Source organism: Amphiura filiformis, unplaced genomic scaffold (assembly GCF_039555335.1).
Source record: "Amphiura filiformis unplaced genomic scaffold, Afil_fr2py scaffold_34, whole genome shotgun sequence".
NCBI lineage: Eukaryota > Metazoa > Echinodermata > Ophiuroidea > Amphilepidida > Amphiuridae > Amphiura > Amphiura filiformis.
Genome location: NW_027305498.1, coordinates 445,432 through 471,265, shown reverse-complemented (window position 1 = coordinate 471,265; position 25,834 = coordinate 445,432). Strand labels below are relative to the sequence as shown.

Below are 25,834 nucleotides of genomic sequence, written 5' to 3'. Positions count from 1 at the left end.
AACTGCTTGATGCTGTAGTTACTTTAGATGGTGTTGCCTTCCTTAATGGATAGCTCAGTTGACAAAATACTAAATAAAATAAAATAAAATGTCTTCCTTGGCCGACAACGGCTTTATATCTATACACCAATCTAGCAGAACATAAGGGTACCGTAAGTCGTAAGCATTAATAAAACAAATCTGAATTTATTATTAAAAATTGGATTTATGCTTCATCATATCGTCAGCCTACTATGTTAATTGCCTAAGTATTTTGTTTGTAATTTTGAGAACAAAGAACAAAATGTGCTTCAAGCATGCATCAGTTACGTAATCACCGTAATTATTTTTGATTTCCCCCTTTTATTAGTATCATTATCATTTGTTCTTGTGCAAAAATTGGTGAATGAATATGTTTAAATGCATGCTTGAACCATATTTTGTACTTTGTTCTCAAAATTACAAAAAAATGACTTAGGCAATTAGCATACCGATTTTGCAATTGATTTCAAATTGCAGGTGCATAACAGAATATGGGATTGTGGAGGTTCAATGGAGAGAGTATCGTGCAACTGTGGATTCGTTGTCCGGGAGGATAATGACGTAATAGCTGTTGATATGTGCGATGGAAATAACGAATTAGAGGCACAGGCCAAAATCAGGATTAAAAGTCCACCACCTTTGTCGCCAGGTGTACGAATTAAAGAAGCGAGAAATGGGACCAAAGTAACGGTGAGTTCATGTATTTTCGAAATTAGTAGGAATAACTTCAGTTATAATTGAAGACCGAATTAAAATTTAAAAAAAATAGTTTGCGTATGTCGCCCTGTCAACCACACCAAAAATGTCGTACAGCGCAACCAATCACCCCTTTTGCCCTGACGTCAGACACAGCTTGTCTTTTAAATTCAGTTATTATATAGATATGTTATGCCTTCTGCGAACTGAACAACCAATCACCCCGTGCTTTTGCCCTGACGTCAGACTCAGCTTGTCGTTTAAATTCAGTCTTCAATTATATAGATATGTTATGCCTTCTGCGAACTACATATACTATAAAAAGTACATTCCAACTGGTGTAGTTTTGAAAATAAATAAAACACACCCTTCTGTAATTTTCCTTCACCCAAATAGACTTTCTATGCTCTTCATTGCCACCAAATGAAAGCTTTCTCAATATGTTGATCCTAGTTCATTATTGAAACGCTTTGTTATGCATTACAAAAGAAACTTAGATCGATTTTTTTTTCAAATGTTGAATAATAATATAAAACTACGTATATGCACGTTAATCGCAAAATAGTATAATGCTGGCAATAAAAACCACAAAATAGTTTTGAGCAAATGTAACTTAAGAATGCACTGCGTATGTGCAGTAGCAACGTCCTTATCTAGAGTTCATGAATGGATATAGACAAATATTATGTTGAATGTCATAATCCTTTAACTTATCGCTTGTAGGGACGGATGTTAAATTTGTCGGGAATGCCTTGCTTTAATCCCAGAAGATTCCCAAATGTGTGAATAGAGGAAAGGGTGTTATGTATGGGAATGAAACAACATATTTTGAGGATATCGTTTATTCAAAATCAATTAGAATAGAGAAACTTATTCAGGTTTTTTTTTAGCATTTATCGCTTCTTTCATTACCTAAGCGCTTCCTGACGAACTAAAAGAAATTATAAGACTGAGTATGTTCTAATATAGACTGATCTCGACGATTATGAACACGGAAAGAAGATAAGATGGAAGATTATGTTCGAATGTACACTAATCTCGACGATTATGACCGTCATTCAATGCATGAACATTGAGTGCAGATAAGGTGGATTATGTTCGAATGTAGACTGATCTCGAGACCGTAGTTTCATGAACACTGAATGAAGATAAGGGGGATTATGTTCAAATATAGACTAATCTCGAAGATTATGGCCGTCATAATGAAAACTTGATGTAGCGCGCGCTTGTCAAAGATGTCGCAGAGGTACATCAATGTCACTCAGGAAATGTTGTAAGAGGAAGAACCTTCTATTCCATAAATGATACAACATTTCTTTAATCTTTCGTGGACATCGGTGTCTACTCTTTAAGTGCCGGTAGTTTTTTGCTGATAATGTCAGAAAAGTTTGGCATTATATAGGCATTTACAAGGTTGAAAGATGATTTGTCATGAACCTCATCGACACAGCGAAAGGCAATGTGCGCACAATGAAACCGGTTTTGAAGACTGCTTTATTTTGTGGACATGGGACACTAACTCAGATTACACCAACATTTAGAAACGCTTCAATCAAATTCGCAATACCTATATTTACTTAATACCTCTGCCACTGCTTGTTATTTTTTATATAATAAAGTATTTCAGGAACCATAACCAATTTGGTTACATGCAAACCATTATATTGTGGAAGCAAACATTGATGAAAGAATGGTTTCAAACTAACTTTTTTTGTTCTCGTAATCTGAAAAAAGGGCTCATGAACTCCTTTATAAAATAAAAGCATAGCCTACATTATCCTTATTACTTCCTTACATTACTCCCGTAATAATGATATAAAACGGGCCATTGCAATTGAAATCCATACACCCACTATGGCAGACATGTTCATAATCTCACACACACGGGGTGTATATTTCAAATGGATTCACCATTTAGGTAACCCCCTTTGAAATTCACACCCCCTGTGTGGGAGATGAATGACGTGTCTTCCAATAAATGTGTATGGAATTTAATTGGAATAGCCCATTGCCATCATAAGCCAACTAGCCTGGTTTGTCTTCCTGGTAGAAGTAACATGAGCATGACTCGATTCCTTGTAGGAATACAACCATCATGATGAACGGATGCCATTATATTAACTATATGTTTACTAACTTATTATGGTTACTCTCATAAAGTTTTAGTGAATGTTCAAAGTGTAAATGTGTCATTTCCATGAAATATTATACTTCGCGATATTGATAGTTTCAGATTCTATTACACAATCAAGTGGCGCTGATTTCCATCGTAATTCTGTAATGCGGCTGTTGTTTCCTTCTAGATTATTCATTTAGTCGGTGAAAGAAAAGTACAAAAAATGAATCAAATACTGGAACTAAAATGTTTCGTTGACACGACGTTGCATCCGATACCGTCGAGCATCATCAGGTGACTGAATCAGTTCGATTGGTCACGCGATCGACGGCAATCAATTCCTTTCTGTGTCATGTGAGTGGGAACACGTGGAACCAAGCAGTGAAAGGATTTTATTGCCGTCTCTCGTGTGACCAATTGAACTGAATCAGTCACTTGATGATATCGGATGGTATCGGACGTAGCGTCGTGTCAACGAAACATGTAAATTCTAGTATTTGATTTATATTTTATATTTCCCCTTATCGATGAAAAGTAGTAAACATGATTCCAACAAAGTGATGGATCCTTTATATAGCAGTGAAGTTCCTTTCGAGTTTTGCCTATTTTTACTATTATTTATGTAGTATAATATTTACACGTACAGGGTGCAACATTTATATCTACATTAATGAAAAAAGATATTTACAAGTACCGAGCATCATCTTACATGCAAGCTTTCAATTTTAATAGCGTGCAGGTTTTCAAATTTAAACACAATCTAAGTAAATGGTTTGCAAGACACAGATTGTTTAAAACGAACGAAAAGGATTTCACAGAACAAACTATGAAGCGCATTGACAGTTAACCACTAGTGCGCATTGTGTTGAATGATCTTTCTTTCAAATTTGGAATGAAGTGAAGTGATGCATTTGTTATGTAATCGTTCATTTCTTCGCAATCAGTCAACCGATTCCAATAAAGTTGACGCATAAGATGCAGAATAAGATGGGCTACACGCTGATGTTTAGATGTTTGGATTTTGATATCTATATCTCGACTTACGTCCAAATTCATTCGCCCGGTAATTTATCTGGGACACCCTGTATATAAAGGGATGTTCGGCGCCAAAATGAGAAACATCTACCTTCGTTTGTTTACTACCTATACAGGGGTGTTACATGCAATTGCATGATTTCAGGCTTTTGTTACTTCAATCTCCCGCACGTGTTTATTTATTTTCAGCCCAAATTTGCGCGCCTTTTCAGGCTTTTCTTGCAAAGTCACTTCACACTGGCATCCCTGCATCTCTTAAACAATGCATACATTGACACTGATTCAATTCTTCCCTCCACCCTAACTGAGAAATTCGATGAATGGTTATAAGATATTATATTGAGAATGATAATATGCTGAATTTAGAGAATAGCTACTGTTATTTTATTAGCATGGAATTAAATGTTCACAGGATTATTCAGAATGTGGCAAAATATCACTTTAAAAAAATCATTCTAGGATATCAAAAGTGAAGGTAGAAGACGGAGTGTCATGAAATAAAATTTGAATCACTAATTGGGCTATTTCAGAAAATAGATGCACACCCCCTATAGAGGAGTTCGGATATCCGGACTTTTTGTCCAGTCGTGACTGTTGGAAATCCAGACTTTTAAAGTGTCCAAAGGCGAACAAATCCAGCAAAAAAATAGTTCAAATTCAGAAATCCTAAATTTGAGAGCTCATTTTGGACATTTCCGAAAAGTGTCCGTCATTTTATTAGATTTCCAGGCTTTTTCAAGTGACATTTGCAACTGGAATTCCAGTCGTTTTCAGAAAGCAGACCTGGAAATCCAGACATGTCTTTGATTGAAAAGTTACTCCTCTATAGGGGGTGTGCAGTTATTTTCTGGAATAGCCCATTTAATTGTACATTTAACATACATTAATCATCATCTGCATTGATATCACAATTCCCTATTACACTAAGATGGTTATGCAAATGTTAACACATCGCGGTTTACTAAATGTTACGTCATATGTAACCTAACGTGAGTAAAATTTTACACAACTTTGTGTAAACATTCAAAAGATCAGGTAACATTTTAAACAATTATTGGTCAACATTTTAAACAACATTTTCCAGAATACATATACCTTTATTGGTAATACTATAATACTAGCTGTTAAGTATCATAATGAAGGCGGATGTTTAAACAAATTGTGCAACGTTTTAAACAACCTTTTCCAGAGTACATACACCTTTATTGGTAATACTATAATACCAGCTGTAAATGAAGGCGGATGTTTCAGTTACCAGAATATCATTTCTAATTATTTTGAGCATGTAACTGTTTCAAAATAACAGAAAATAGCGAAGTCATTACCAGCTGTAACCAAGTTCAATTTAGAATCCTGCATTACCAACGTTTGATCGTTACCAACTGCGTTCCGCATAACGTTATTAACAACACAGTTGTTCACATATATACAGTACTATTCATGTAGTATTATTAGGATACTATTCACATAAAAATTACCACTATTTGTTACAAACTGTTACAACTAAACTAAACAACATATAAGGGACCATGTCGAATTTGGTCCTATAGCGCTATATGTGGCCGGTTATAGGTACTGCTGACTCTTTCTATCATACCCTGGTAATAAATTTTATCAAGCATAATAAATAAAATCTGCACTACAATCTTTATTTATTTAAAAACAACAAAATAAAACACGGAAGCACCGTGCAAATGAATAGTCGGGATACGATATAAAGAGCCATCGGTACATATCGTGACACCGATAGCGCTATCGGGACACCGATAACGCTATCGGGACACCGATAGCGCTATTGGACCAAAATACAAAATATCGGCCGCCGCACAACGCAACTGAAACAAGCAAGGGAATGTGCAGGCCCTGGACCCTCTGTTTACTACTCAGACGCACTATCATTAGGCCGGCCATCCCGACGATAAACAGCAGTGGAACTAAATACTAATGTTTTGTTTGTCACAGTCTACTAAACAGCACAGACCCAGGGCACTGACTCTCTATGTGCTGGCAGCTAAATATCATGGTAGATGGTAATGTTACCCACTGACATTCATGTTTCATTTCTGGTTCTGTCATCAAGCCATGCAAGTAACGAGATTCGGATGTTACTTTAGGCATACGCTTATTACCTGTACTACTGCAGGTGTTCAATGTTGTGCTGGCATCTACAGGTTGTTTATCATTATGCAACGTAATCTGGCAACGATGTAGACGATAGTGAAAGAGAATACATGTTTACAGGGGAGATTTTAGAGAGAGAGGAGGGACACACATGAAAATTTGAAGCAGCGCTTTATGCGTGCTAGAATATACTTACTTTGGTGTGGGGAGCTTTAACAAAATTAAGGCCGTAGGCCAAAATCTATCATCTTCACTTTAACAGGCCTAAAGCCAATGCGTTACATTTTTGCTAAATTTGGTGTACATATTGTTTTAATTTAATATTGATATTATGTTGACAGAATCCTGTACTAGATAAAAAAATACCATGAAAGTACAACTTACCCATGTGTACCTCTATGTTTTTCTTTTCCAACAGGTTGAGCTGACATCCGGAGCCTTCGTCCGTGCAGACATCTCTCACTGGGGCATGAGTATCACGGTACAAGCCCCATCAACAGACTACAACAGGACGACAGGTCTCTGTGGTACCTTTGATGGTAATCCCGACAATGATTTTCATGATCAGAGACAGACTAATCTAGGTCTGGCTTTAAAACACGGTCAGGCCAATGAATTTGTTGAAATGTGGAGGTATGTAAAAAGATGACAGCTTAGATTTTAAACGTGTTGGTGTTGTGCTGTTTTTTGTCTATTCATGTTTGGGGCATTGTCTTGAACGGGGCGTGCTTTTTAGGACCTATATGTGGTAGTCCTATTCGCCGTAGAAGTGACGTAATAAGAAGATTAACTGCCATAGCTTTAGATGAATAAAAAGTTTGAATATATCGCCCTGAACTACAACGTTCACACGGTACCTATGCATTGAACCACAGATGTCAAAGAACAGGGATAAAGTCCTGGATCGTAATTCTGTAGAATATTCATACCATGCTGATCACTCACACATGTAAGATTAGTATCTTGGAAAAGAGCGGTATTGTATTCAATCTATGATTGCAGACATAAACAGGGGGATGAGTGCAACCTGCTTGTAGTGGAGGTCGATATATTCAAAAATTGTATTCATCTATTGCTATGGTAGTTAATCATATTATTACGTCACTTCTACGGTGAATAGAAGCAAAACGAGCAATATGATTAGTATGACAGTATGCAACGTTTGATCTACTTGAAATGACCAGTATTTTGAGACCTTTCATTAGTTCCCATCGTGTCAGAGGGCGCGAGATGGAACAGCCATATCCCGGCAAAAGCAACAATATAATGGTAAGAAGCAATCTATCGCAAGCTTTGTTATTAGCGTGTTCAGTACGATATAATTCGTTCTTCAAAAACTATGTTTGACATTGACATATACATCCAACGATGCACTTGTCGGCTGCTACATGTGTCTCATTTCACATAATGGCTAGGAATAAATACCAGATTCATCTCCGAAGTAGAGGTCACTTCAAATCAGAAACCCTGTAACTTGGGGATGATTTGAATAACCTCCACTTTGGAGATTAGTCTGGTATTTATTCCTAGCTATTATTATTTTGCTCAATGGAATAACACAGAAGGATCTCTCCAGACTACATAAATTACAGAACAAATGTGCCAAGCTGAATATGTGCCAAGCTGAATATATCGCAAACCCAGGTCTGATCATCTGAGCCCACTCTTAAGAGATCTTCATTGGCTACCAGTTCATGAGAGAATCAAGTTCAAGACACTCACGCTTGTGTATATGTCCCTGAATGGGCTTTCTCCTCAGTACATTTCCAACTGTCTCACGGTCAAGAGCTCCATTTATGCTATGAGCACTAGGTCCAGTGAGAGTGTTAATGTTATCATTCCCCGCGCCAGGAAATGTGCTGGGGATAGAGCCTTTTCAGTGACTGCTCCAAAGTTTTGGAATGCCTTACCATCTACAATCAAGAATGCTATCAGCCTGGGCTCACTTAAAAGGGCATTTCGTGATCCACAGCCTCATCCCCCCACTTTTCTCAAAAAAAGTTGAGATTTTTATATCACTGTAAACCTCTGGCTACATAATGTTTATGTACAAAATATTTCTTGCAGATTAATTCGTTTAGCAAAGATATCGTGAAATTTGAATTTCGTTCTGGTGCACCAGAACGAAATTACAACGCATTGCCTATGGAGCAGTGTAATACACATAATCATGCATAACTCGCGAACGCAAAATCGGAATCAACTGAAATTTTGGGAATAGGTTTTTTCGTGGATATCTAATGAAAAATGACATAAATAGAGGATGCTAGATCACGAAATACTCCTTTAAGTCATTGATCAAAACTCACTTATTTCCTTAATTTTTGTTGCCATTGCTTTCTTGTTGAATTTTTTGGTTTTCTTTTTTCTTGCGCCTTGAATCCCTGGGCAAAGGCGCATACAAATACTTGCTGTTATGCTATGTTATGTTTGCACATAAATGATTTACGAAAAGTCAGGTTATTTTATTTTTAGAATTATTACCCATTTTCATAGGACACGTTTTGTAAACTCCTTGCTAACGTTCCTTGATATTTATTGCTTATGCATTGTTCTGGAAATGACCATTGCAAAGTTGACAAATTATGTGTCCGTCTGGCGAGACATCATCTCTGAATGATTTTCCTTTGCATGTTCAACCCAGGTGTTGCATGTTCTTGACATCCGTCCTATTCACAAAGAAGAATTTCCTCCCAGATGACTCCCTACGGAAGCGTTTTGGGGACATAAATCAGAACGACCTGCCGAATGATACTTAATACATACGGACTAACTTTAATATCCTTCCTTCTGTTTCATCCAGGTTACGAGATGGAGGATTGTTTAACAACATACTACCTAGACCTGTGCCGTTTAAATTGCGATTTCCATCCTGCTCATGCGCATTAACATCGGATTTGAGTTGGAACCTCAATGTGTTATTACCCGGATTGGATTTAGGTTGTGATGACGAGTTAGGTGGTTGCGTCACAAGTAGGTGCTCACGTTTTGATGACGTAAACAGATATGAGATCTTACATTCAACAGATGTAACAACAATGTATGCTAATGCAATAAACAAAATTGATACATCAAGAACTAACCCCTTAACGGGGGCTTTAAAATATGAAGACGAGTATCCAGGTACAGATTTGTTTTTACCTGATGAAAGAACTAGAAGATTTAACGAATGGGATACTTTCAATGATTATTCAGAGTTTGATGATAGTTTTGCACCACGACCTCCTCCAAGTCTCAACGGAGAACTATTAGAGGCATACTTCTTTTATCCTGATCATAATATCAACAATGATATCAGGCCATTGCATTTAGAATGGCCAACCCCTACGGGTATTACTGAAGAACACGCATTGGAAATGTGTGAAGATCATATACGAAACTCAACATTAGGAGAGGTGTGTGGTGTGTCCATTTTAGGAACAGAAATGTACGTAGAAGATGCAATAGAAGTGTGTACAAAAGATGTACAGTTAACTGACGATTTATCGTGGATAAAACAAAGTACACCGTTGTTAGAAAATTTATGTGAAGCAGCAATTGTTGATAATAGAACTTCATGGACAGTGAGAACTGAGCTGCATGTACCTGAGATTGAACCGCCTCTAGAGGTGGTGCAGGCGTTGAATTGCCCGCATGATTGTAGCGGCAATGGAGAGTGTACAGTACATGGATGCCAGTGCAATTCGGGATTTACCTCTGCTGATTGTAGTCTTGCTGAAGGTAAGTAGTGATATTTGTCCATTTTAGGTTGGTTAAGGTTCTGCATCAAGCATGGAAACATACGGCATGGTTAGTAAATGCATGGTATCACGCGTGTGCGCAATTCAAGAAAGTGTTTTTCATTTCTATAAGATCTTAAGGCTGAGCATTCCATAAAAACCTATGTTATGTGGTCTAACTCTAGTGACACCTGATGCAAATTGTCCTGGGTAGGATTTGGTGCAAGCCGACTGGACGGAAATTAACACTAGTGAAGTGCCAATACCTATTTCAATACATCCAAAAGGTCCAGATGAAACTAATGAGATGTCACTGAGAAAGGTACCCATCACGGGGTCAGGCTTAATGAAATGCTTGGCCTATTTGCGCGGATTGACAACTGTTAAATACATATAGTTAATGTACTTTTCATTAGTATAACTAAAGGAGGACATAGTCATGTATTTGTTTGTGGCATGACAGTCTTGTCAATGGTGCTATTTAAACAATGGGTACCAGGTCAATTCACTTCAAACAAAGGATTCGAACTAGTGTCCACGGTCGTAATATAGTCTATTCAATAAAATTTTGTGATCAAACTATGGTGTACGTTTTATATTTGATGTGGTATAAACTGGTGTGTTAGAGATACAGGTATGCTTCTATCGAACAGAGCTGAACAATCGGCCTGTTTTTATACATTACCAAAGGTGACATTTTTTATTTATGTTACACTGTCTCAGGTAATATTCCAGAACTTGTCAGGCTTCAAAATAATGGTTTGTGCGACAGGAGAACACAAAGTTGTGAAAGTGTTCGTGTGGAGGCGGAAGAATTTGAACCAAATAAACAACTTATATGCTTCTTTTCGATGAACCAGGTAAGTAAAAGGGATATGCAGGTGTGAAACATTTTTCCACTTTTTCCAAAATGATTTCACTTCCAACGGCATGCATATAGTTCAATAACCCACATTTAAAAATCCTGGTTCCATATTTGACCTCAAGTTGTAGATTCTGAGTTTTTTGGTGCCAAAGGTCATTATATGAATGTACGAGCATATTGAGGTTAAAGAACTGTGTCGTCACAAATAAGCATACTGAAGATGTCAGTGACCTCTGTTAGATATGCATCATTAATATTTGGGATGTATTATCATGATGAATTAATTTAAATTTTCTAAACTGTTCAGAACAAGGTAAATGAGGATGACGAAGTGGGCGATGAAGAGTATTATAAGGAGAGTATGAAGATTAAGAATGAAGAGAGATTGAAAGGAGAATAATTCCAAAGCATGCCTAACATTTTACTGGGAAAATGAGAAACATACTACATGTATAAGCTTTTACCTCCAAGGATATTAGAATCTGCATTTTGATGAGGTAAAGGGGGGAGATAAGGCTGACAATCGGGTCACCTACATTTAATTCTCCACAACTTTAACTATGGATTGCATTTTTCAACGGGTTTCCTCAAAGTGAGAAGAAAATCAAATCAATAAGGGCACAATTGAAGAGACGTATAGTATGTAATTATAGAGTAACGTTTAAGGGAGAAAGTTTTTAGGTCTGTATTAAGTTTTAACTACACTGGGAATTCACTTATATTTTTACGTACTTAATAATGTTGTCAATTTGTTATTTCAGCATACTAATGAGCTGGGTATGAAGACAATAGACTATAAGCAGTCTGTAGGTACCTACATCAATAAACGTACTATTCTTTGTCCTTGCCCGTCTTGGGAGGAGTCTATAGCACTGCGACTTCGTGGAGGTCGAAGGACATCTTTAGAACCAATACGATGGGAAGTTAAGGTACGATATCGACATATTTTAGCCGTATTATAGCCTACCTTTAAATGGCAGTGCGCAATCCATGCTATAGGAGTTAAATCCTAATTACGAGCTCAAACCCGATGTATGCGGATTAAATTTAGTAATATTTCAACGAAACAGTGAGAGAAACATTCATTTTCAAAGCATGAATCTCAAAAAATCAAACTTGTTTGTACCATATATTGTCAGACCTTTAAGGCAACTTTGCAGGGCTTAAACAAAATAGTCCATACTGCAGTTACTGTCCGTTTTCCTATACACAATACACAGTGCTCTCACCATTGACGCGCGACCTTTACAAATAGTCTATGTTAGAAGTATATGCATTTGCCTAATAACATCACTGTGTGAAAAATAACCTGCCAATATTTAAAGTATTCTCCAAACTTCTAGCAAATATATTTCTCTAACATGTCCTAAAATTACAGCTAGGTTAGATGTTCAGAAATAGTCGCACTTTCGTAAAATATGAGTGAGGACAAGGCATATCTAGATCATAGCTAGCCAACTCCCCGTGTTAATTGAATGGAGATTTGACCGAAAATATTGGTAACGGACCGATCAGTTCTGAAGGATGCCACAAAAAAACGGTACAAGCTACATTTAAAGTATTCTATGAAATTCTAGAAAATATAGTTTTGTAACATGTCCTAAATTTTTAACTAATTTAGGTGTTTGGAAATAGTCGCACTTTTGTGTTTTAGGAAGGATGTAAACGACAGATAACACCAAAAAATATGAAGAAATTATGTTAAGTCAACAATCATTATGTTGCTCATTTTCAAGAATGCTGGTTAACAAAAAGCAGACCATTGTCTCATTTCGTGAACAAAGGTCCACATACCATTGTTTCCTTGCGTTTCCTTTATAATCGGTTACCCAAGTGAAAATATAATACCAGCTCATTGCGATACCGCACATGTAAAACAGACACATGTGCACAACCAGAGAAGATCTGATTTAATCAGTTGAGCTGTTTTCAATGAGTGTTATCTTGGTTTAATAGCTTTTAATGGGGTTTAAGTCCTGCAAAGGTCGTGATGAATTCTACTGTAGACATGACTGCATCATGCCCTCATCTGAATTTCATGAAATGTAGAGGTCAAATTAATTTTTTTGGCATCGAATATGTGATTAGTCAAGCCGATTTTTTACTTGCATTGTAAACGTCATGAACATTTAGCAGTTTGTTTGTTTTTTATTTGGCAAGATCATTAGAATACAAAAACAAATTATAGAGACAGAAAAATCATTAGAAAAAAGCACATCAATGTGACAAATTAATTAAAGCCTAAATAAATCAACCACAAAGCCGGAATAGCCCAATAAGCCTGCAGAAAAGACAAGCTTATTTCCGATGGGGTCCCAATAAAGATGAGAGAACAAAAGGGAAACAAAAAATACCTACACCGTGAAATCAGACATCTCTTGACTGAGAGAGTTGCTGGCCAGATGTTGTTTGACACTTTGTTTAAAAGCAGACTTGGTATGCAATGGCTTTGTAGTAGAATGTGTTTAAATCAATACCTTTTACCCTAGGAACAATGAAATTGGATTCACTTGATCTGGTTCCATAAAAGTGAGCATTTGATGTTCCAGTGAAATACTGATTAAGATGGTCCACGCAACATTTTTATGATGGTAGGTGTTAAAGACATGATTAAGCCTCAGCTGTTAAACTCTGTCACAAAATTTCAACAGATTCACAAGGTTTAGCTCATGTTGCCCAGTACCTTTTATTTTATTCAAAAGACCTTTAAAATGATGTATAATGCTTTTAGACACCTGTAAGGAATCCCTAAATGTAATAAAGCTTAAAACTAGTTCATGTTTGCGTCTAAACTATCGAGGGATATAAATCCAATCACTTCCATGTAGACATCAACATATCACAAAACATTGAAAACATTATTATGCCATATTCTAAGGAAAGTCTACCATGATATTTGTTTTTCATTTTTCCCAGGTTTCTTACAGTGATTCTGCTCCCAGTAGAGGTCTACCTTTCATTGTGTATGACACAAAGTGCCAAGTTTGTAATTGGCTTGCAGCATGTACTCTGAAGGTAAGTGCTACGTGCAATGATATTCACCAAACACACGTGTACCATCAACTTTCCTACTTATCCTCTTTCAAAAAGTACTCCAAAGTAAAGCAGGTAACGGTGTCTCGAACGGACCAGGTACAAGACACATCAGCATGATCAAGGATAAAAAGATAATATAGACGATACCCAGAATATATAAAAACGGAAAGACTTGAGCCAGATAACTAACACAGCAAACACAAAAACGTTTTTAAAACGGCGTTTTAAACACATTTTCGGTTTTGGTTCAGATAAAAACGTTTTAATATTATTAAATGTCAGGTTATATAAAGGTCATGAAAACGTTTGTAAACGTTTTTTATGAAAACACTGCAACTTTTGCTAAATATTTTGTCAATGCTTAAATAACATTATGTTGAAATATTTTCAGTAGGTGTATCAAAAAATGTTTTTAATGTTATGAAAACGTTTTATACCCTTTATATACCCTTTATATAACCCGGCATTTAAACGTTATCAGACAACCTTTTATAATCTTTCGCGAATGATGTCGAAAACGTTTTGTTTTTGCTGTGGGGAACACAAACAAAGAGGTTCTGAGGTTATGATATTTTGCTTGCTATATACTTAAGTTTAATTATTTACTGTTATTTGATTAATTTTTGGTGCTTTGGTGTCTATGTAGCTAGCATATGTCATTTGCTGTGTATATTTGTTCTTTGTCCCTAAAGAAGGGCCGATTAGCTGCTCGAAACGTCTACTTGTCCATTTGGTTTTGGATCTGTACTTGTGCAGTGTTAGTACACTTGTCATGGTTTGCCAACTGCGTTCATTTTCATCTTCCGTTGTCTTTTATATCTTGATCCACACATCAAGTTGGTATACGTGGCTCAAATTGTTCTATATCCTAAAGCAAGTTGTCTTGTGTTGCTATCATATTATTAACAGTTAATATAGTTTTGTCTATTTTTTCCAACGTATGTCTATAGATTGCCATATTTTAGTTACATATTTTTCATCTGTTTATTTTAAATCGATGATTTTAATTACAAAAATGATCTTTACGCTTGCATTGTACATGTTCTATGGGATTCTTAAGTAACATGATATAAATAAAGAACAACAGGTACAGAACCCAGCAATTAACACAAAACGTTTTTATTTTTATAAATTGTTGTTAGAAAACGTTTAAATGTCGGGTTATATAAAAGGTATTGTAAACGTTTTCATAATACTTAAAAAAAATTGATAACCTACTGCAAATAGTTTAAGATAATATGTTATTTAAGGGTTTTTCATACAACAAGTTTTAAAACGTATTCATGACATTTCCGACATTCAATATTATTAAAACGTTTTTACCTGAACCAAAACCCAAAATGTAACTTGTTTATAACGTTTTTATAAATAAAAGCATTTTTGTGTTTGATAGAGACATACACGGTATCATGTCAAGCAGACCTTCACATTATTGTATTGATAGGCTTAAGGTGGCACACAGGATCACTAATTATCCATTATTATTCACCTCATAACTCGAAAACTATTTATGTAAAGTATATAAAAGTATACATTTTTTGAACGGAAATGAGCTCATAAATCTATTTAAAATGTCAGTTTTGGGTCAAAAAGTACAACTTTCGAGAAAATCCCAAAAAACGGCTTTTTTGACCAAAAATTTTTGATAAAAAAAAAAAAAATTATTTGAAAAGCAAAAACTGTAAAACATGAATTTTATTAATTTAGACAAATAAATGTAGAAAGTGTTTTTTTATTTTTTTTTTTTTTTTTTTTTTTTTTAAAATATAGTCATAAAATCATTATTATCGTGTGACTCGTGTTCAAATTTTTGAATCATGTGTGATAAAAAAAGTTCTAGGCCCTAATTTAAAAAAAAATGAAAAACACTATCTAGATTTTGGCCATATCTAAACGTTTGACTTAAAAACTTACCTCAGTGATGCTTCATTTAGACGCTATGGCGGACCAAAAATGGTTAAAAGTGGTCAAAAGTGAACTTGCCGAAAATCGCGATTTAGAAAAATACAGCGGATTTTAGGTCCATTTTGAAGATTATTCCATAAATATATAATCCGGTGACTTGTGACGTTTGGTCAAGTTAGAAAATGAGAAGGGGCGTCCTACTGCAACAGATTGGCATTTTTTTGGTGATGTAGAAGGTAAAATATACAATATGACAAAATTATCCGTGCACATTCGGCAGATGTTTATCCACATGGTGTAGCCATTTTATTTACTGCAGTCTTGTTTCCATGGTGCAGCAGAGCTTCCAGCAAGGCCGCGGCATCGCGTCGGCGTTTGAGGAGCGACAGGGCGCGCGGACAGACAGACAGGTTACGCGAATAAGTTGCACAGTGCATGGTCGTGTTGCCGCGAACGAAACCATGATTATTTAAGCACAATTTTGTCCTGTTCCGTATAAAAAAAGATCATGCTCTGTATTAAAATTTGCGGACATCAGAACATTAAAATTAGCATAGGCCTAGAATAACTGACAAGCAATTATTTTAGCAGATAATCAGGAAGTTTTATGAAATGAAGAATAAATTGAGACATAATCATGATAATTGCGATTTCTGTTTTGTACTAATTTTGCTTTAAAAATGCAATGTTTTTAATTTATCGTTTTTGGTGATTTTCATTTTCATTTTTTTTTTTTTTGGTGTTGACAAATATTGCATTTTTAAACCGCAAACATGATTGTGTTACTACCCGTATATAGGCATCATGCATGCTATAAAGAGCGTTTTAAAACACTGCATGAAAACAATTACGAAAAATGCTTTAAAGCAGTTTACCTTTTAAAGTATGCAGAAAACATTATAAACGTGAAAGTTGAAAGTCAGACAAACATTGCAAATAAAAAGGCATTCGGCCAAAACATTCGCAAAAAGTGTTGTAAAACCAAAAGCTTTTATCGCAATCATGGTATATGATGGTAGACCTAATAGGCCTACTAATGGAAATGTAGTTAAAATTGGTTATGAAAAAAGCACGAATTTACGTTTTCGATTATATTTCTCGTTTGAAATTATTATTTAGCATTAAAACATTCATGAAAATGCTTTCATAAACGCGTGCTCGCTATGCCGATTTCAAATATCGACATTTTTGACATAGAGTTGTAGGCCTAGATGGTCGATATGATGTATTGAAATGTCAACGTTTTTGACATTGCGTTATTCAATCAGGAGTAGAGAACGTTTGAAAACGAATCTTAAATCCGTGTTTTAATAACACTTTGAAACATTATTCAGGGCCTTAGGTATCTAATATAGGCCTACCGGTAGTAACTGCTTGCCTATTTTTATGGTCTTCAAAATGAAGACGAGACTGAACGACCGCAGAGGCTCCCGAAACAAGGCTGGGACTGCATAAAATATATGCTAATATAATATGCCTATATTCTTGTCCAACTATACCAACTTGGTAAATCAAATAACAACAATGAAATGAATGAATGAATGAATGAATGAATGAATGAAATTAAACTAATTTTTAAACATAAAATAATAAGCCTAATGATGTACTATACGGGCTAAGTCTAGCCTACTAGCAAAATATTTAGGGCCTACGTTTTCTATCGTATCTACCAGATTGCGTCATCATTAGGCCTACAGGGCGTCTTACGGGTAACTACTTCTTACAGATAAATTTCATCTTTTCAAGTTCAGAATGAAACTTGAAAAACAAAAACAAACAAAAAATTCACTATTATGTTCATATAAAAAAAAACCTATAATTTATACCACTATATCAGCACTTTTTTGGCGAAATTTATCGAGTAGGCCTACTGATTCTGGGAAGGGGACGGTGGTGGTCTGTCGGCCCGCAGTTTCGCAATGCAATGGTGCAAGCTTTACCTACCTTGGAAGAGATCAATACGATAAAATACGGTAGTGATCGCGATTGGCGACTCCAGCGCCTCAATCAGTAATCACCTCGCCCATCCAGTTTACCGTGTGTGCGTGTCTTTGCTAGCTGTACGCCGCAGTACGCGTTACGAGAACGCGATCTATTGCGGGAAAACAATAATTTATTTGCTTTTGCATTTTGACGAGTTTTTAATGAAAAGGGTCTTTAAAATAGCTTTTCTTATGGTTCAAATTTTAAGATTTCTTTAAAATCTATTAATGACAAGATAAAATACGGTTTGAAGATGACATTAGTGATGAAAACTCAATTTTGGCTATGTAACACTTCAGTGATCCTGTGTGCATCCTTAATGTCGAAGATGTCAGTCCAGATGGTCCCTTTGAAGTTTATTGTGTGCTGAATTGTCCTATCTTTCCCAGTTATCTATACTGTCATTATAGTCCCTGCACTATTATAGTCCATCTGACTTTCTTGAGACAGTAACGTCCGCGTGTAATACACACGCGACCAAAGACGGTACATCTGTAGCGCAAGATGCGGCGAAAGGTGATTGCGCCCTACAAGTACACCGCGTTTGAACGCGCGAATATCACACGCGATCGTTACTGTCTCGCGGAAGCCAAACGGACTATAGTAGTCCAGGGACTAGTGACAGTATAGATAACTGGGAAAGATAAGACACTTCAGCACACAATAAACTTTAAAGGGACCATCTGGACTAACATCTTCGGCATTAGGCCCATCAATATAAGTATTGTGAAGGTCGGCTTGACATGATACCGTATGTCTCCAACATGCCTGATATATTTTTAATTTCTGAAATCATTTTGAAGGGAGAATTTCAATACCCCATATGAATAAGCTTGTATAAAATCATAATCTTGACTCCAGAAATATGTCTCTGGAATATTGGCATGGGTAGCATATCTTAGTCAACGCAAATGCTTCATAACATGAACAGAACATAGATATATTGAGTCATTGCAGGGATGTAGGAAATCTCATGACGTGAAGCTAATGTGTCTGAATGACATTAATCAATCCCATGTGTCTACAGGTTCATAAAAAATATTGCGTGAACTTTTAAGAACAACGATTCTGTTTAATGTTGGCTTTTAACTTTATTCTTTCAATGGGAGTGCTGATAAATGTAGTAGACAGACGGAAACACTTGTAGGTCTTACTGGTATAAAAACTTGGCAATATTCCTTAAAGGAATACCTTTGGATGTATAATATCCTTCCGTAGCTTACTCAAAAAATCTGAATAATAGTACAGGCTGTATCAAAATGATTATTACCCATTGTGATATTTTTCGAAAAGCCGGGGTTTACCAATGCAACATTGGATCCTCATGAAATAACAAGAATTTATAGCTAATGACCTACCATATCATTATAAAGTAAAGTAGATGGCCAGCTTTTGATGCATGTGTTTCTGGGTTTCTGGTGTTTTTTGTTGCGTTTTTTTTTTCAAATCTGTGAGTATATCAGAAACAAAAACACTGACAAATCTGTCAGCTCGTTTTCAAACTTTATCAAAGCAATATGATTTTGATATTTCTACTTCAAAAACGTTTCAATTCGACTTCCGTTCGTAAGCCGCTAATGTGTTCATATTTCCGACATAATCTGTCTTTCGCGGAGACATAACAACTTCTCCTTCGAAGACCTGAAGTGATAGTCGAGTGATTTAAGATCAAATTATATTTTCATAGTTTTGAAATACCGGGCGTCGAATATTTCAATTAGGCCATGTAAATAGTTCAATTTATTGCGGTAAATGGCTTACATTTTCAGCAAAACAAGAAACTTTAGCCCTCTCCCTAAACCCTCTCTACACTACTCGATGTTCCATAGGTGTGTTTCATATCGCAGGCACTTAACTTGTTATTTATTATGTCTGTTACACTTTCCTGCATAAATGTTTGTTCAGCCTAATTCCTTTACCGCTACAGACATGACAGAGCCCAATTACTCTCACAATCATTTTGGGGAAAATATTTGCCTATAAATTTGGTTTTGGACTGATTCCATCAACATTTATCCTGGTACGCGAGAAAGTCACTGTGTCACGATAACTTGGTAATATTGAAACCGACATTGTCCAGATTCGAATCAGAAGTAAGGAAAACAACTAGATCAAGGATACGGTGAGAAGTTGCCACAATAGAATGATGAATGCATACAGGGTGCTGCTCTTGGCTCAACTTACTTTTAAGGGGGCATGCAGCTGGGTAACTTTACGTGGGAAATGTTAGACATTATTTTGTATTTACATAGGCCCTAACTTTGAAAATTAACAATGATATTGTACATAAAAGTATTCAAGGAAATGATCCAAGAAATTCGACCAGTACAGCAGATTTCTGAAAAAAATTAATAGCACCGCAGATTTCTGAAAAATTAGCATTTTTAGTAAGACACTAAATTTGATTTTCCATGCCATTTTTTTCAGTCCGGTATAACAACTAACCTTGAATTTCCGGATCGATCAAAACTGCATTATTTATGTTCTAAAGACACAAAACTAGAAACAATTTTCCCAAATTTTGTCTTTGTTTTAAAAAAATATGGGTCGAAATGGTTCAAAATTTGGCTGTTTTCCATTTGCACCAAACATTTTGATATTGCAAATAGTATAAGGTCTTACTTTTAAAATTAATGCATACGTGTTAAGTAAAGAAAATAATTGCGTTATTTCTCATAAATGAATTGCACTAGTATCCAAAGAAACTTTAAAAAATTCAACCATATCGCTAAAAAGTTTTAACTCTTAAAAGAGTTCAGATGCACAATACGATATATCCAATGGCTGCTATGTGTATTTTTTTTAATTTAAAATACAAAATAACGTTATCAATAACAAGAAAACAAGGCAACAATGACGTATACCAAACACAAATTTATAACCTTATTTTCTGGCCTTTGCCGCGTTACAAATATTGCAAAACATATGTGACATGTAAGTTGGTGGTTTCGAGACCACCTAATGGTTGAGTTGCTGTTCTTTGTTTGAAGACACCTGTGTATTCAGCGGTGTGTCCTTTGAGAATGGGGACATAATATGTTGTACTCTTAATTCAGTTAATGTCCCCATTTACAAAGGACATACTACTGGCAGTACAGGTGTCTTCAAGCAAAGAACGTCAACTCAACTGTTGGAACGTATCGAAACTCCCAACTTTCGACTTTACGCGCATTTTGTGAGAGAAGTTCATATAATTATGCCATATGTTCTTTTGTTCATGGCAACGTGTCACATTTTTTTTTACTATGGATGCTTTGGAACGAAGATCGTCAGACAAAAAACTATCACGTTCTTAGAGTATTAAAGATTATCAGATTAAAAGGCATGTTTCTTAGTCGAACATGTCACGTATTTTATTATTGATCTGTTTATGGATGATTTGGACATCTTCTGACAATGTGGCGAGTATACCACTATACTTGATACCATTGCACACAATTATTATTTAAAATCAACTCACATGAAGTGTTATTTAAGTTAAAGAATGCTATGATTCTTTCTTTCAAAAATATTCCAGATATTAAACTCATCGAATTCGGGAAGAGTATATATTACTTGAAGCCTTAAGGGATCTAAAATGAGCGTTTATTGCGTTTCGACAGTATTTTTTGTGGGACATGAGAGCACCTCAGACCTATCGAATTGCATTCTGAATACGAAGCATGTCTTTCTGATATCAAATAATTTTCATTTTTGAAAATCACAATATAATACAAATTTTATGACAAATTATAAAAAATTGATATTTTTCAAATTTTTGATATATAACAGTCCTCGAAGTAAATTATATAAATCTAATGTTATATTCTTAAAGTGTATGTAGCAGGGAGGAAAAGCCGACGGTCAATTGAAAATTTTGACCTTTCATATTGAAGATATGGATTTTTTCCCAAAAAGACCTAATATTTTAAGGGTGTTTTGGGAAAACAAATCCATATCTTCAATACGAAAGGTCAACATTTTCAATTGATCGTCGGCTTTTCATCCCACCTACATACACTTTAAGTATAAATCATCAGATTTCTAAAGTTTACTTCAAGTACTGTTAAATATCAAAATATCAATTTTAATGATTTGCCATAAAATGTATTAAATTGCGAATTTCAAAAATCAAAATTATTGATATCAGAAGGACATTCTTCGGAATTTGGATAAGGACGGCGAGTGCGGCCTTAGAGTTAGTCTCCTACGCAGCCAGCTTGGTTACGTGTACGTGTGGAGGGAGCGTGACCAAACTGGCTTCGTAGGAGACTACGATTTGCGATCGTTCCGAAATTTTATCATAATCTTAAAAATTATGATGATATGTCGGACCAACAGAAAATCATCCAGTTTTACTACAAATAGGGCGAATTTGGCAGTTTGCTCATAGATTAAAGTTGGAACATGTGTAAATATTACAAATATGCCAAAAAATCGGTTTTGAAAAAAATAAAGGTATATTCTGAAAAAAGATCGTACAATAAGTCTTTAACTTGAATAATATAAAACCCAACATTAATTCCATTTAATTGGTACCATATTGACTGTGGTATCGGAAATATGGCTAATTTCCGTACTGCATTATAAGCTAGTGTAGCTTTAATTGGGCAAGACATTGATACATACATAATAGATTGCTAATTGAAGGGTAATGGGAATGGTAATCATGAATTATTCAGGTTTTTAAACTTAAAAGTTTCGACAATCGTGTTTTAGCGCTGGATCGAAGAAAAGCCCTCGGAGCGCGCAAACTTATCTAGTACTTAAATGTTTACACGTTCCTACACACAGAGTTATGGAAATTTTATACAATTTAGATGTACGTATAGAACCTCATAACAACTATTAGCAATCATAGTAAGAAAGTTTATCACATCCATGAAACTAGGCAGTTGTTCGTAATCAGCAGTAATACAGTTGTAAGCTTTATAGTCTCAAGCAGCAAACATAATTTCCTTGTAGATGTCCCATTCATGAGGCGGGGTTAACAGAATGTACGTGCTATATAGAATTGGGTTCATGACCCGACAGGCCAGTTAATCTTCAAACAGAAGATATCCGGAAAACGAAACATACCTGTGCCCATTACTGTTAATAGTCCCATCGTGATGAGCAATTGCGATCCACACTTTGTCTCCAGTAACGAGATCCAAAGTGGCTCCATTGGTAGTTTGATGAAATTGATCTGCAGTACCGACATACACTCCAACCACCGCACCACCATTCTTCGTCAGACGGCAAACCGGGCCATCAACACCCGACCACTTCAAGCAACTGAACATGAAAGCATACGTGCCAGGTACTCGGCAGGTGAATTTTCCGGTGTTCTTATCGAAGTCGTTCCCTTTGTTAGTGATTACTTCATCCCAGTTTGCCAACACATCCCCGTCACTCACTGCTTTATCCTGCGTGTTAACTGCAGTAAATGCAGATTTCTGTCTTGGAGGTACCACTGGAACATCTGGAACCTCCCCCTTCGCCCCTTTTTGTCCAACGCTACCTCGAAGTCCTTCTGGGCCCACAGGGCCACGGCGCCCCTTTCGGGCCGGATTTGCCTGGCCATCCCATACTTCCTTTCGGCCCCGCAGGGCCACTTGCTGCAATAATCTCCCCTGATTCACCTTTCTGACCTTTGACCCCGGGGTCACCCTTTGACCCCGGTAGGCCATGTTGCCCGGGGATCCCGTGCATTCCATTTTGGCAACATGTGCTACACGCGGTAGGTGACTGATTCTCAAGTGGTTCAGTATTCATTGTTGCACTCGATACAATACTTCCATTGAAGATGACATAAAAGACACTTGTGATGCATAAGAAAGAAAACACCGCCATGATTATTTTTGTCAGTTTCCTGTAAACAGAAAAAAAATACAAACATAATTATTTTTCCTGTAACATCTTAAGATATGCTGTCACAAATCTCCGGCTTCCAACACAGCGGGTGTAGATTTCAAATGGAGTAACCCAGAACTGCCCACCCAGGTAACCCTATTTGAAATTCACACTTCCTTAGCGGATGATGAAGGTCATGTTTTCCATAAGGGGTGTATGGGTTTCAACGTGAATAGGCCATTATATCAAATAGATGCAACCTTTGCAATGCTATACAGGGTGATTTAAAATGAACTGTACCCAACTTTACCCATTTGTATATGTATTCGCGGAAATTGTACATATCAAAAAACTATCATAGAAAGCAGTGATACGTGTTCTGTAGTAGAACTTTTGAATTTTGAAAGTGGTTTTAGTCAGAAGATATCGCATTTTCAATTAATCATCCCATTTTTAGACCAACACATGGAACTAAGTTTATCCGTGTTCTCTACCGCAGTAACAAAATTGGTGTGTATTATAAAAATGTACTTTTCTTCAAAACCATTTGAGGTAAAGACATGATTTTTTCACCAATAATAGGAAACATACTATCCTGTCACACCTTACAAACACAAATTATTTAAATGTCGGTAAGTATTTTATTTTAATTTTTGAATTTGGGTACAGTTCATTTTAAATCATCCTGTAGTAGGCCTTCAAAGCAGTTTTTTTTCATTTTACTTACTAAAAATACCTATCTGTAGGTAGGGTGGCATATACGCATTTTTCAACGAGAGAATGTTTTCACGGTTTTTTTTTTTTTTTTTGCTGTATTATTACATAAGCTTACCGATCTCGACAGGCTGATTAAAATTAAATTACATAATATAATATAGGCTGGGGGACAATGTCTCAGATATACATGATATAGGACGTCGAGTATTCGATGCAATCTGTTTCAATTAAGTGACTTATCTTTGGATGAATGTTTGTTAACGAAAAAATAGACTTCGAATATGTGGTGGCGATATTGTTTGACGTCGATTATTCGATGTGTGGCGAATACTCTTTACGTCAATAAACATTCGTTACAAGAGATTTCAAATACAAAAAGTGATAAACTTTTCTCGATTTAAATAATGGGAAAATATATCTGTTCACTACAAAGAACATAATAAGAACATAATGTACTGTTTTTGATCATTAAGTTTGAAAAATATACATTGGATTTTTTAAGTAGGGTGTCAATGAAAAGCTAGCATTATAGGCAGCTATTGGTGTCCTAAACGCAAAGTTTGAAAGTGGTGTATATCGCCTTTTGCATCACCACTCGGATAACTTAAAACAGACTGACTAACGAATATTTGTTTTTTCGACATGGAATAAAAAAATCAAATCTGAACCAGGACTAAAAAGTAAAAGACAACACCCTCTATTTAAAATATTCAGTCACTTACCTGATATTAAAATTCGTTGCAATGCTACTCGGCTGTAAAAATTACTTATAACACAATGTAACGTACTATAGACTGTAGATAGCCCTACTCCGACATGAAAGTTTCCCTAGTCTTTAATAGTTCAATCTACATGACCAAAGAGACGTCGAAGGGTATTATATTCGAGATATGTTATCTCTTCTGTCTGGCATTTTCTATCTTGGCAAGCGTCATTTTGTTCATGCGTAAGTATGTTAAGGGGTCTCATAGCGATATTATTCAGGTTACCCCTGTTAAAAAGTAAATTATAATCTACACCAACTATCATGTGTACGAAATGCCATGGGTCAGTATTATGCTATTTGTGTGCGAACTTTTATATTTGGTAAGATTTTTGAGGCAAATTAGTGAAAAGTCGGTATTTTGCACATGTTCTATTAAAGAGAAATGTCAGAAACAATCACTGTTGGACATTTGTTATACATACAAAGACAATAATTTTCAGCTTCCACCAAACATGCAACGTTTTGCAGAAAAGGTTTATATGCCGGGTTATAAAGGGTATAAAACGTTTTAATAACAAACATTTTTGAAAACATTATGCAAAACATTCTAACAGAATGTTATATAACTGTTGACAAAATATTTTGCAAAAATATTTGTCGAAAATAACGTTTTAAGGACATTTTTGTGTTTGCTGGGAAGTTTCACGATTTACTGTTACACATTCATTTATAGTCCATTATTTTACTTTTTCTATCGGTTTTACGCATATACTCACAATAAGAATCATTTGTCACAATAGCATGGCCAAAAAATATGGTCTTCCTAAGATTTTGCCGATTATAGATACGCATTTTGTTGAAGTCACTCTTCCGATATATTTTCGTTGATACCACGGTTTGCATTCAATAAAATACGGTGTGTAATAAATCAAAACATCGTTTATTTTAAGCTGCAATTTGTCATTTGTTGGGTGACAAACATTAGTTTATGGAATCTTACCAGATAAAGTCCGTAAACAAATAACATAATAGAGAGCTCTCTCCTCTGAAAATCCCAACAAGAATTACAGGTTCTTGCCCTTATTTGCTGGTGAGATATT

The 25,834-nt window shown here is 35.8% G+C and overlaps 1 protein-coding gene across 1 annotated transcript in view; it reads left to right on the top strand.

The window, feature by feature from the left end:
* Positions 1 to 25,834, top strand: part of LOC140143963 (von Willebrand factor D and EGF domain-containing protein-like) — a 190,723-nt gene that overhangs the window by 139,075 nt on the left and 25,814 nt on the right. The window contains 6 exon segments of the mRNA XM_072165796.1: positions 499 to 711; positions 6,408 to 6,622; positions 8,793 to 9,709; positions 10,432 to 10,568; positions 11,335 to 11,502; positions 13,490 to 13,588. Coding sequence (XP_072021897.1) covers positions 499 to 711; positions 6,408 to 6,622; positions 8,793 to 9,709; positions 10,432 to 10,568; positions 11,335 to 11,502; positions 13,490 to 13,588 — 1,749 coding nt within the window.